This window comes from Salvelinus alpinus, chromosome 7 (assembly GCF_045679555.1).
Source record: "Salvelinus alpinus chromosome 7, SLU_Salpinus.1, whole genome shotgun sequence".
Classification (NCBI taxonomy): Eukaryota; Metazoa; Chordata; class Actinopteri; order Salmoniformes; family Salmonidae; genus Salvelinus; species Salvelinus alpinus.
The window spans coordinates 78,115,545-78,128,997 of NC_092092.1; the positions used below are offsets into that span (position 1 = coordinate 78,115,545).

The window sequence follows — 13,453 nt, forward strand, 5'->3', positions numbered from 1 at the left end:
AGATCAGCACTCTCAACTCTGAGATGCTTTGTGAATACAGTCCCTGGAACATATTAACTAGCAACCCTGGTAGGGTTGGTAGTGCAGAGAGCAAGCTGCTCCCACTCACTAGTCTGAGCCTTGGATTTCTCCTCAGTGGTCTGTGCCTCTATAGAGGAGTCTGAGCTACTGATGCTGCTGCCACTGCCTGCAACACAGAGTAGAGTAGACACTCAACAGGGACATGTCAAACACAGAGAGAGATGGAGAGAGGGGAGGGTGATGGAAGGATGGGGAGAGAGAAGATAAGGAGAGAGGAGAGAGAGAGAAAGATTGGGGGATGGGATCCTGTAAAAAGAGCAACAAACCTGGAGCCAATCAGCCTAGAGGCCAATCCTAAATGCTTTATATAACCTGGAGCCAATCCTAAATGCTTTATATAACCTGGAGCCAATCAGCCTAGAGGCCAATCCTAAATGCTTTATATTACCTGGAGCCAATCCTAAATGCTTTACATAACCTGGAGCCAATCAGCCTAGAGGCCAATCCTAAATGCTTTATATAACCTGGAGCCAATCCTAAATGCTTTATATAACCTGGAGCCAATCAGCCTAGAGGCCAATCCTAAATGCTTTATATAACCTGGAGCCAATCCTAAATGCTTTATATAACCTGGAGCCAATCAGCCTAGAGGCCAATCCTAAATGCTTTATATAACCTGGAGCCAATCCTAAATGCTTTACATAACCTGGAGCCAATCAGCCTAGAGGCCAATCCTAAGTGCTTTACATAACCTGGAGCCAATCAGCCTAGAGGCCAATCCTAAGTGCTTTATATAACCTGGAGCCAATCAGCCTAGAGGCCAATCCTAAGTGCTTTATATAACCTGGAGCCAATCAGCCTAGAGGCCAATCCTAAGTGCTTTATATAACCTGGAGCCAATCAGCCTAGAGGCCAATCCTAAGTGCTTTATATAACCTGGAGCCAATCCTAAATGCTTTACATAACCTGGAGCCAATCAGCCTAGAGGCCAATCCTAAGTGCTTTATATAACCTGGAGCCAATCAGCCTAGAGGCCAATCCTAAATGCTTTATATAACCTGGAGCCAATCAGCCAATCCTAAATGCTTTATACAACCAGCGACATTAAGCAATGCATGGAGAGTGGATGCACACACACTAGGGCTGGGCGATATTACTTTCATTTGAATGTATATTTTAGTTCCATGTTCCAAAGGCCTGTATAGCAAGAATCAAGGTTAAAAATAACACCAATAGGGAAGTTAACATTTCAACTCCTCAAATTGCAGGCAGATTTGTAACCAAAACAAGACAGTTAACTGATCAGGTGACCAAGAACAACAGTCAAGGTACTAGCTATACTACAATAGAAGTGTATTAAAGAGTATCAGGAGGTCCCAATAAATATAGTCATACTTTGATAATGATGTGTGAACGATCGTTCGGACGTGTACAGGGCCTTCAGAAAGTATTCACACCCCTTGACTTTTTCCACATTTTGTTGTTGTTACAGTCTGAATTTTTAAAGGGACTAAATTGAGATGTGTTGTGTCACTGGCCGACACACAACAGCCCATAATGTCAAAGTGGAATGATGTTTCTCAGAAAGTTTTCCAATTTAATTCAAAATGAAAATCTGAAATGTATTGAGTCAATAAGTGTTCAACCCCTTTGTTATGGCAAAATATCCTAAATATGTTCAGGAGTAAAAATGTGCTTAACAAGTCACATAATAAGTTGCATGGACTCACTCTGTGTTCAATAATAGTGTTTAACATGATTTTTCAATGACTAAATCATCTCTGTACCCACACACATACAATTGTATGTAAAGTCCCTCAGTCAAGCAGTGAATTTCAAACACAAATTCAACCACAAAGACCAGGGAGGTTTTCCAATGCCTCACAAAGAAGGGCACCTATTGGTAGATGGGGGGGAAAAGAAGAAAAAAAAGCAGACATTGAATATCCCTTTGAGCATGGTGAAGTTATTAATTACACTTGCATGGAGCTAAACACAGGCCAAATCCTAGAGGAAAACCTGGTTCAGTCTGCTTTCCACTAGACACTGGGAGATGAAGTCACCTTTCAGAAGGACAATAACCTAAAACACGAGGCCAAATATACACTGGAGTTGTTTACCAAGAAGACAATGAATGTTCCTGGATGGCCAAGTTTCAGTTTTGACTTAAATCAGCTTGAAAATCTATGGCAAGACTTGAAAATGGTTGTCAAGTAATGATCGACTTCATATTTGACAGAGCTTGAAGAATGTTGAAAAGAATAATGGGCAAATATTGTACAATCCAGGTGTGCAAAGCTCTTAGAGACTTACCCAGAAACACTCACTGCTCTTAGAGACTTACCCAGAAACACTCACAGCTCTTAGAGACTTACCCAGAAAGACTCACAGCTCTTAGAGACTTACCCAGAAAGACTCACAGCTCTTAGAGACTTACCCAGAAAGACTCACTGCTCTTAGAGACTTACCCAGAAACACTCACTGCTCTTAGAGACTTACCCAGAAACACTCACTGCTCTTAGAGACTTACCCAGAAACACTCACTGCTCTTAGAGACTTACCCAGAAACACTCACTGCTCTTAGAGACTTACCCAGAAACACTCACTGCTCTTAGAGACTTACCCAGAAACACTCACTGCTCTTAGAGACTTACCCAGAAAGACTCACTGCTCTTAGAGACTTACCCAGAAACACTCACAGCTCTTAGAGACTTACCCAGAAACACTCACTGCTCTTAGAGACTTACCCAGAAACACTCACTGCTCTTAGAGACTTACCCAGAAAGACTCACTGCTCTTAGAGACTTACCCAGAAACACTCACTGCTCTTAGAGACTTACCCAGAAACACTCACTGCTCTTAGAGACTTACCCAGAAAGACTCACTGCTCTTAGAGACTTACCCAGAAACACTCACAGCTCTTAGAGACTTACCCAGAAAGACTCACAGCTCTTAGAGACTTACCCAGAAAGACTCACAGCTGTAATCACGGCCAAAGGTGCATCTTCAAAATATTGACTCAGGAGTGTGAATACTTATGTAAATGAGATAGTTCTGTATTTATTTATTTTTTTTAATTAAAAAACATATTTTCACTGTCATTATGGGGTATTGTGTATAGATGGGTGGGAGAAAAACATATTTAATCCATTTTGAATTCAGGCTGTAACAAAATGTGGAATAAATAAAAGGGTGTGAATACATTGAAGGCATGAAACTGTTGGATCTGGGTGTATATCAATTCAGTCTTTGTACTGTGTGTACAGTTTGACAGATTCATCTTTTCCACCTTTTGTCTAACATAAAGGGCAGATGCCATGGTTTGCTCTCACTCTACACGTCTTCTAGGTATTTTTAGTGCGATTATTTAGAAAAGGGGACGCTGACTCATTTAAGGAAATAAGCCCACATTAAATAATCATGTCAAACATCTCGCTGACAACTTTTGGGGCCAATATGTTTTACATGTGGGCGGATAAACCTTTGATGATAGCATCAACCACAAATGGTTAAGATAAGTCTATGTAGAAGCATTCATGCATCAGCTTTTTCCCCCCCTGTTTTTTTAAGAGTGCATCTTTCTGCTGCAATGCTGGAAGCAAGTTTCCATAAACAAACACAACTTCTCTGAAACATATTTATTCATATATTCAGTTTTTAAAAGCATCGGGGGATATTGGGACTGGGGAGCAGTCCTCTGCTGCATCCCAAATAGCATCCTATTCCCTATATAGTGGACTACTTCTAACCAAAGCCCAGTACACTTCAGAAGCCAAGGGCCCTTCCCAGAGAACTAGTACCCTTCAAAGTAGCCTAGTGAACTTCATGAGCCAAAGTACCATTCGCACACTCCTGTTGGGAGAGAGGAAGAACGGCCCCCTTACCTCTCCGCTTCCTTCGTCCCTCTCCTCCTTCTCTTCCCTCGTCATCTCCTTCATCCATCTCTTCTGATCCACTGCCCTCCGACCCGGAGATCTCTTCCCCTGGAACAGCAGAACAGAATTAAGTTCTAAACTCTCCTTAAACCCTAAGTGCAGGCTAACTCTCCTTAACTTCTTATGGCTGGCGGCGCTATTTTCACGTTCGGATGAAAAGCGTGCTCAGAGTAAACTGCCTGCTACTCAGGCCCAGAAGCTAAGATATGCATATTATTATTAGATTTGGATAGAAAACACTCTGAAGTTTCTAAAACTGTTTGAATGTGAGTATTACAGAACTCATATGGCAGGCGAAAATCTGAGAAAAATCCAACCAGGACGTGGGAAATCTGAGGTTTGTAGTTTTTCAAGTGAATGCCGATCCAATATACAGTGTAAAATTTGTTCCGATTGCACTTCCTCCGGCTTCCACTAGATGTCAACAGTCTTTAGAACGTTGTTTCAGGCTTCTACTGTGACGGGGGAGCGAATAAGAGCTGTTTGAACCAGTGGTCTGCGAACCAGTGGTTCTACGAACTGTAATAGAACTTGCGCCTTGTGCATTTGGATTACTGGACTAAACGCGCAAACAAAAAGGTGGTATTTGTACATAAACGATGGACTTAATCGAACAAAACAAACATTTATTGTGGAACTGGGATTCCTGGGAGTGCATTCCGATGAAGATCATCAAAGGTAAGTGAATATTTATAATGCTATTTCTGACTTCTGTTGACTCAACAACATGGCGGGTATCTGTTTGGTGGCTGAGCGCTGTACTCAGATTATTGCATGGTGTGCTTTTGCCGTAAAGCTTTTTTGAAATCTGACACAGCGGTTGCATTAAGGAGAAGTATATATTTAATTCTATGCATAACACTTGTATCTTTCATCAACGTTTATAATGAGTATTCCTGTAAATTGATGTAGCTCTCTGCAAAATCACCGGATGTTTTGGAGGCAAAACATTACTGAAAATAACGCGCCAATGTAAACTGAGATTTTTGGATATAAATATGAACTTTACGGAACAAAACATACATGTATTGTGTAACATGAAGTCCTATGAGTGCCATCTGATGAAGATCATCAAAGGCTAGTGATTCATTTTATCTCTATTTCTTTACGACAAAAGCATACCATGCGATTATGTTAAGTCAGCGCCTAGTCACAAAAAACAGCCATTTTCCAGCCAAAGAGAGTTTGGCTGGAAAATGGCTGGTTTTTGTGACTAGGCGCTGACCTAACATAATCGCATGGTATGCTTTTGTCGTAAAGCCTTTTTGAAATCGGACACCGTGGTGGGATTAACAACATGTTTATCTTTAAAATGGTGTATAATACTTGTATGTTTGAGGAATTTTAATTATGAGATTTCTGTTGTTTGAATTTGGCGCCCTGCACTTTCACTGGCTGTTGTCAAATCGATCCCGTTAACGTGATTTCAGCCGTAAGAAGTTAAACCCTTAGTGCAGGCTTACTAAAACGTTTCTCCATTAAGCATGCCTTTCAGTCTAAGACTAGGAAACAGGAAATTGGCCCTTAAAGTCCTTGGACCGAATCCTAACTTGAACACAGAAGTGTGTTTGTCATATTACAACTCCTGTCCCAAATGAAGACAGCATCAATAGAGAGGACCACTAACTGACCTTCTTGGAGTTTCTTCCTAAGCTCTTCGATCTCCTTCTGGAACTGCCGTAGCAGGGCATCCTTGGGGTCTTCATTGATCCGGGCTTTGTTCTTGATGTTCTTGGCCCGGTTGGCGTAACGCAGCGTGCTGATGGTCTCGTCGTAGTTATAGTCCGCTGGGCCGATGTTCGCACACTGACCGTTGAGAAGGTTTATGACAATACATATCATGACAGAGCAAAACGTTCTTATGAGACAACAGCAAGGAACGAGAGCTTGGTAGACTTAATCAAAATAAATGTAACATTTGTATATTTATTTATAACAGTGTTCTAATTTGATTCCAGTTGGATGTAATTTAATCTAATACATCTCCAGGCAACAAGACTGATAAATAGCTAACAAAACAGATACACAGACTGAGATAACCTTGTATCTTTATCGGCCTTTTATTACTGTCCTGTCTCTAAACACACTCACAGGGCCCCACACACACACTCACAGAGCCCTACACACAATCACAGAGCCCAACACACACACACACACAGAGCCCTACACACGCACACACACACACACAGAGCCCTACACACACACAGAGCCCTACACACACACACAGAGCCCCACACACACCCACACAGAGCCGTACACAGACAAACACACAGAGCCCTACACACACACACTCACAGAGCCCTACACACACAAACACACAGAGCCCTACACACACACACACACACTCACAGAGCCCTACACACACACACAGAGCCCTACACACACACACACACACACACACAGAGCCCTACACACACACAGAGCCCTACACACACACACAGAGCCCCACACACACCCACACAGAGCCGTACACAGACAAACACACAGAGCCCTACACACACACACAGAGCCCTACACACACACACAGAGCCCTACACACACACACACACACACAGAGCCCTACACACACACACCACACACACACACACACACACACACACACACACACACACACACACACACACACACACACACACACACACACAGAGCCCCACACACACAGAGCCCCACACACACACTCACAGAGCCCTACAGACACACACACAAACCCACAGAGCCCTACAGACACACACAGACAGGGCCCCACACACACACACACACACAGAGCCCTACACACACACAGGGCCCTACACACACACAGGGCCCTACACACACACACAGGGCCCTACACACACACACACATACAGTGGGGCAAAAAAGTATTTAGTCAGCCACCAATTGTGCAAGTTCTCCCACTTAAAAAGATGAGAGAGGCCTGTAATTTTCATCATAGGTACACTTCAACTATGACAGACAAAATGAGGGAAAAGAATCCAGAAAATCACATTGTAGGATTTTTTATGAATTTATTTGCAAATTATGGTGGAAAATAAGTATTTGGTCACCTACAAACAAGCAAGATTTCTGGCTCCCACAGACCTGTAACTTCTTCTTTAAGAGGCTCCTCTGTCCTCCACTCGTTACCTGTATTAATGGCACCTGTTTGAACTTGTTATCAGTATAAAAGACACCTGTCCACAACCTCAAACAGTCACACTCCAAACTCCACTATGGCCAAGACCAAAGAGCTGTCAAAGGACACCAGAAACAAAATTGTAGACCTGCACCAGGCTGGGAAGACTGAATCTGCAATAGGTAAGCAGCTTGGTTTGAAGAAATCAACTGTGGGAGCAATTATTAGGAAATGGAAGACATACAAGACCACTGATAATCTCCCTCGATCTGGGGCTCCACGCAAGATCTCACCCTGTGGGGTCAAAATGATCACAAGAACGGTGAGCAAAAATCCCAGAACCACACGGGGGGACCTAGTGAATGACCTGCAGAGAGCTAGGACCAAAGTAACAAAGCCTACCATCAGTAACACACTACGCCGCCAGGGACTCAAATCCTGCAGTGCCAGACGTGTCCCCCTGATTAAGCCAGTACATGTCCAGGCCCGTCTGAAGTTTGCTAAAGAGCATTTGGATGATCCAGAAGAAGATTGGGAGAATGTCATATGGTCAGATGAAACCAAAATATAACTTTTTGGTAAAAACTCAACTCGTCGTGTTTGGAGGACAAAGAATACTGAGTTGCATCCAAAGAACACCATACCTACTGTGAAGCATGGGGGTGGAAACATCATGCTTTGGGGCTGTTTTTCTGCAAAGGGACCAGGACGACTGATCCGTGTAAAGGAAAGAATGAATGGGGCCATGTATCGTGAGATTTTGAGTGAAAACCTCCTTCCATCAGCAAGGGCATTGAAGATGAAACGTGGCTGGGTCTTGATCAATGATCAATGACAATGATCCCAAACACACCGCCCGGGCAACAAAGGAGTGGCTTCGTAAGAAGCATTTTAAGGTCCTGGAGTGGCCTAGCCAGTCTCCAGATCTCAACCCCATAGAAAATCTTTGGAGGGAGTTGAAAGTCCGTGTTGCCCAGCAACAGCCCCAAAACATCACTGCTCTAGAGGAGATCTGCATGGAGGAATGGGCCAAAATACCAGCAACAGTGTGTGAAAACCTTGTGAAGATTTACAGAAAACGTTTGACCTCTGTCATTGCCAACAAAGGGTATATAACAAAGTATTGAGATAAACTTTTGTTATTGACCAAATACTTATTTTCCACAATAATTTGCAAATAAATTCATTAAAAATCCTACAATGTGATTTTCTGGATTTCTTTCTCATTTTGTCTGTCATAGTTGAAGTGTACCTATGATGAAAATTACAGGCCTCTCTCATCTTTTTAAGTGGGAGAACTTGCACAATTGGTGGCTGACTAAATACTTTTTTGCCCCACTGTACATACACTCACAGAGCCCTACAGACACACACACACACATACAGGGCCCTACACACACACACAGGGCCCAAACAAACACACAGGGCCCCACACACACACACAGGGCCCCACACACACACACAGGGCCCCACACACACACACAGGGCCCCACACACACACATAGAGCCCCACACACACACAGAGCCCTACACACACACACAGAGCCCCACACACAGGGCCCCACACACACACAGGGCCCTACACACATACACTCACAGAGCCCTACACACACACACACACACACACACACACACACACACACACTACACACACTACACACACACTACACACACACACTACACACAAATGGTATTGAACTGACCCTGTATATAGTATGGTATTAACTGACCCTGTATATAGTATGGTATTGAACTGACCCTGTATATCGTATGGTATTAACTGACCCTGTATATAGTATGGTATTGAACTGACCCTGTATATAGTATGGTATTGAACTGACCCTGTATATAGTATGGTATTAACTGACCCTGTATATAGTATGGTATTGAACTGAGCCTGTATATAGTACGGTATTGAACTGACCCTGTATATAGTACAGTATTGAACTGACCCTGTATATAGTACGGTATTGAACTGACCCTATATATAGTACGGTATTGAACTGACCCTGTACATAGTATGGTATTGAACTGACCCTGTATATAGTATACTTACGTACTTATTGTGTTCTTCATATTTATTGATTATTACATTGTTGGGTTCTGAGTTGGCAAGAAAGGCATTTCACTGTACTTGTGCATTTGACATTAACTTGAAACTAACGAGTCATTGCTACCATTGACACTAATGGGGTGCCAACACAGAACTAGAATAAAGTAGAACAGGCTGAAATAAAGAAGTCAATGATGCCATAACGGGTGTACTGGCAGCCATTTTGAGTGTACCCATAGCATTAAAGCAGCAGGAAGTAAAAGCAGGACGTGTTGTTAGTTACCATCATGGTCTTGGAGTTTCCCCCCAGTGAGTCCTGCAGCAGGCGGGTGAGTTTAGAGTTCCTGTAGGGGACGTGGGTGCTCTTCCCGTCCACCAGGGCTGAGATGACGTTACCCAGCGTGGACAGAGATAGGTTGATCTTAGTGGCTTCTTTCAGTCGCTGGCCCGTCGCTCCCGTCTTCCCCTGACGCTCAGAACCCTGGGAAAGACAGGGTACAGTGTGGTGGGTTAACTGGTGTTGATGTTTTCTTCTGTTTGCTATGTGGGGGGAGAGAGACAGACAGAGAGACAGAGACAGAGACAGACAGGACAGACAGGACAGACAGGACAGACAGGACAGACAGACAGGACAGACAGACAGACCTTATATAGCCACAGATGCATTGCTATTCCATAATAAATGTTGACTCTGATAAGAACACGCTCAACATGCCTTACTGACTTCCTTTAGCAGCCTTTAAAAACTCATCATTGGAGTCAAAATGTTCATAAAGGTCCTGTATTGAAATTCAAATTATAATTCCCATTGCAGAGACTAAGAAGACCCTAGGCAGAGAAATGTATGAAAGTAATCTATACAGATTATGTTCTTATATCTCAAAAAACAGTTAGCAATCATTTTCTTACTCCTGAAAAAGCATCACGTTTCCTCTATGGGAAGATTCCATCTGTTGAGAAAAATTATATTTTTTAATTCTTCAGGTGACTTCCTTACCGCCAGATCCACTAAGTGGAGTTTTCCCATGCGTACGTGCTGGTCTCCATCCACACCCTTCTCACTGCACTCGATGGTGATGGTGAAGATGGCATGAGAGCGAGAGCTGTGTTCATTCATGTTGGTGGAGCCAACCGAGCCTGGGTGGGATAAAGAACACTTTCACAAACATCAAATTGCATTTTCTTGGTTACACTTCATGGTAACTTCCATGAGTGTGGTGTAACCTTTATTCAAGCAGGAAAAGACCCTTGAGGTTATAAACCTATTTTGTGAGGGAGGCCTGACGAATGGTATACATGCTCATGAATTTGAATGCTTAGAACAACTTATACAAATGTTTAATGTGAATCTTTACGGTTCTTGTGCCCCATTGTCATAATCCTGTCCATGTCATCAGCGTTGTTCACCACATAACCAGACAGGTCCTTGATGTAAACGCCCACATCTGGCCTCTCCTTCACCTGGCGGTCACACCAACACAAACCAATGATATGAGTTAGGAGCAGGCAATACTCTCTAATTCCTCTTATACATTCATAGCTTAAGTTCCCTCCTGGGAACCAACCATGTTATCATGCTCATCTGTATTAGAAACTAAGAAGTGAATTAATGGAGGTTTAAATCGTCTATAGTTCCCTTAACAGAGAACATCCCACAGTCATGTGCTATGTCCTGTTGTCTCCTTTCAGGAACCAATGACATTGATGTATTATTGACAAACCAATGGAGATTAGTTATGATAAGGAAATCATCTTTAATTCCCTTTCTGGGCCCCTAGTATTGTGTCATGTCCTGTTTTGTCCTTCACGGAACCAACAACGTTAGCATACTCCACTTTATCATTTGGTCACTGTGGTCTTCAAATCAAATCCAACCAATAAGCTACTACCTATGAAGGTAGCGCCAGTGTTTTGTGCCTCATATTCTTGTACGGTTCATCTAATGATGGTCACAATTATGGGTCATGTTCTTCATTTCTACAGCTGCGTCATACAGCTACTTCCTGCTAAATGAATGGAAGCATCTCATATCCTCTAACCTCCAGCCTCTGCATCTGGTCCTTCCCCAGCAGGTCCCTCACTTCTTCATTGTAAATCTCCAGATAAGACACGCGAACTAAGAACCTGCGGTTGACAGGAAAGGTACTTATTTCAGATCAACCTTCGACTGAGAGACAGTGAGCAACAAGCATGTCAAAAACAGTGCCTGTCTGTTTTTCTTGAATGCCTATGAATGTTCTGTTTACATTGACTCCAACCAGTGTCTTAACCAGCGTTGCGTGATTGAGGCATTTTGCTCTCCTAGGGGCTGAAAGGAATAAGTCAAGTCAGTCTTATCATGTTGCATCAAACAATTGCCTGGCAATAAACTAGTATTGTTTCATTGTTTTGCCTGTTTGTGTTAAAATGTCCTTACCGGGTGTCGCCCTCTGCTTTGGCGATGTGGCCGAACACATGAGCAAAGGAGTTGGGGATTATTCCTCTGAGCTCTGGCACTGCCCTCACTCCCTCCATGGTGAACGTCTTTCCTGTCCCTGTCTGTCCGTACGCAAAGATGGTCCCTGGAGTAAACACAGGGTCACTATTAAAACATTAAGGAGGCGGATTCCAGGGCAGAGATTGAGCCTAGTCCTGGACTAAAAAGCTCAATGGAGAATATCTACTAGGCTTAATCTGTGTCTGGGAAACCGCCCCTACGTGGTAGATGAAACAGCAACACTCCTAATCTGAATACACACTGACAGCACACATCACTACAACTGAATGGAGGCTATCACTTATAAACAATGGGGGTGGGGGGGGCTATGGTGAAAAGGAATTCACAAAAGCCGTCTGATAATAGGCCTGTCATTGTCAGTCAGTCAACACATGCAAGTGTGTCGTTTTACATGGTGTGTCAGCAACAGCAAATGGACAAAGCGTTTCCATCATTCGATAATTTCAAATCCTCTCTCCACTTACCATTGTAACCCTCTAATACTGAGTCTATGATGGGGCGGGCTGTCAGATTGTAAACGTCCAGCTGTTTGCTGTCTGGTCCGAACACGGTGTCAAACGTGAAGGTCTTGGGGGGTTCGTGGGTAGTCTCTAATTTGTTGACGGTTATGGTCCCTCGGTTCTCATCCACACTGACGGCCTGCTTGTGGCCCATACTCCTCTCCTTCTGGTTCAGCGGGCGACATCGCACAACCACTTTGACGTTGTCCATGATCTCCGGCTTGTCCGATTTGTCCATCTTGTTGCTCTGCAAGGGGGGAATAACTATGCATGATGCCAGCCACCTAGTAGCTACGTGATTTCAGAGCCGATGGCTCAGCATGATGTCATGTAATGCAATATGAAAACACTGCTCATAGCTAACGTTATTAATCTCACCACAGCAAAGGGAGAGATCAAACTGGCTGGCTAACTTGTCTCAATGAATGCAGTTAGCAAGCTAACATTACAGTACAGCTAACGTTAGCAAAGATAGCTAGTTAGGTAGCTAATTAACTGTCAAGATAGTTGAAAGATCTAGTTGCTAGCTCAATGGATGGCCCATCCATACGTGCTGGCACGTAGCTAGCTAGTTAGCTGGCTCGCTACACTGCAATGTATAGCAAGGAAGCTAATGTTAGCATGTTAACTAACCAGCTGCTGCATCGCTATGCACAACGAATAAAACGTAGTTAACACAACAACTTGTCTAGATGCGCTTGCTGCATCCTAGTTTTAACGTGGCTACATCTCTATCAAATATAATGACACTGTCTAAAACAGATTGAAAATAGCTAATGCTAACTCATCCAAAACCCAAGACGAAGCTAACTATAGCAAGGTAAGGTAGTTAGCATCACATCAAAAAAAGAAGGGAGGAGCCCTCTGAAAAACACAAATACAGAGAAATACAAAGAGCCCACTTACCGGCATTTTAAAACTTCAGTTTTGATGACTAAATAATATGAGCCAATAGCAAACGCGTTTTGATGGTTTGATGTAAGTGTTTATCTTATCAAAATGATTTAGATGCCAATGCTGTGCCCATTTTCTCCAATGCTGATAACGTTTGTTGTCACCTCTGGACGAATTGAATCTGCGGCTGCGCGGTAAAATGATGGGGGGTATAGCTTGGTAGTGTACAGTAAAGTACAGGATATATGCATAGCTATAGGTGGAGGTAAAAGGCCTAGCTCACTATGTTAATCTTAGTGAACAACGTCACATTTTTGTATTCACCTAAAATGTTAGTTGAAAAACGTTAAGACAAAGAGTAAGATGAAAAACAGAACAGGGGAACATGATCCATGCAACAGCGAACAAAACGAGTCTTTTTGCTATAATGTGCCATACATT

The 13,453-nt window shown here is 43.1% G+C and overlaps 1 protein-coding gene across 2 annotated transcripts in view; it reads right to left on the minus strand.

The window, feature by feature from the left end:
* Positions 1-13,198, minus strand: part of LOC139581710 (kinesin-like protein KIF3A) — a 40,102-nt gene extending 26,904 nt beyond the window's left edge. The window contains exons 1-10 of one of the 2 annotated variants that reach the window (XM_071411756.1): positions 13,025-13,198; positions 12,083-12,365; positions 11,538-11,682; positions 11,161-11,245; positions 10,477-10,582; positions 10,119-10,258; positions 9,405-9,602; positions 5,588-5,762; positions 3,906-4,004; positions 110-187 (exon numbers count right to left, since the gene is read on the minus strand). In XM_071411756.1, the coding sequence (XP_071267857.1) occupies positions 110-187; positions 3,906-4,004; positions 5,588-5,762; positions 9,405-9,602; positions 10,119-10,258; positions 10,477-10,582; positions 11,161-11,245; positions 11,538-11,682; positions 12,083-12,365; positions 13,025-13,030 (1,315 nt within the window). In that variant the 5' untranslated portion in view covers positions 13,031-13,198. The remainder of the gene's footprint in view (positions 1-109; positions 188-3,905; positions 4,005-5,587; positions 5,763-9,404; positions 9,603-10,118; positions 10,259-10,476; positions 10,583-11,160; positions 11,246-11,537; positions 11,683-12,082; positions 12,366-13,024) is intronic. The other variant, XM_071411757.1, reaches the window with a different exon arrangement.
* Between the last annotated feature and the right edge of the window lie 255 nt (positions 13,199-13,453).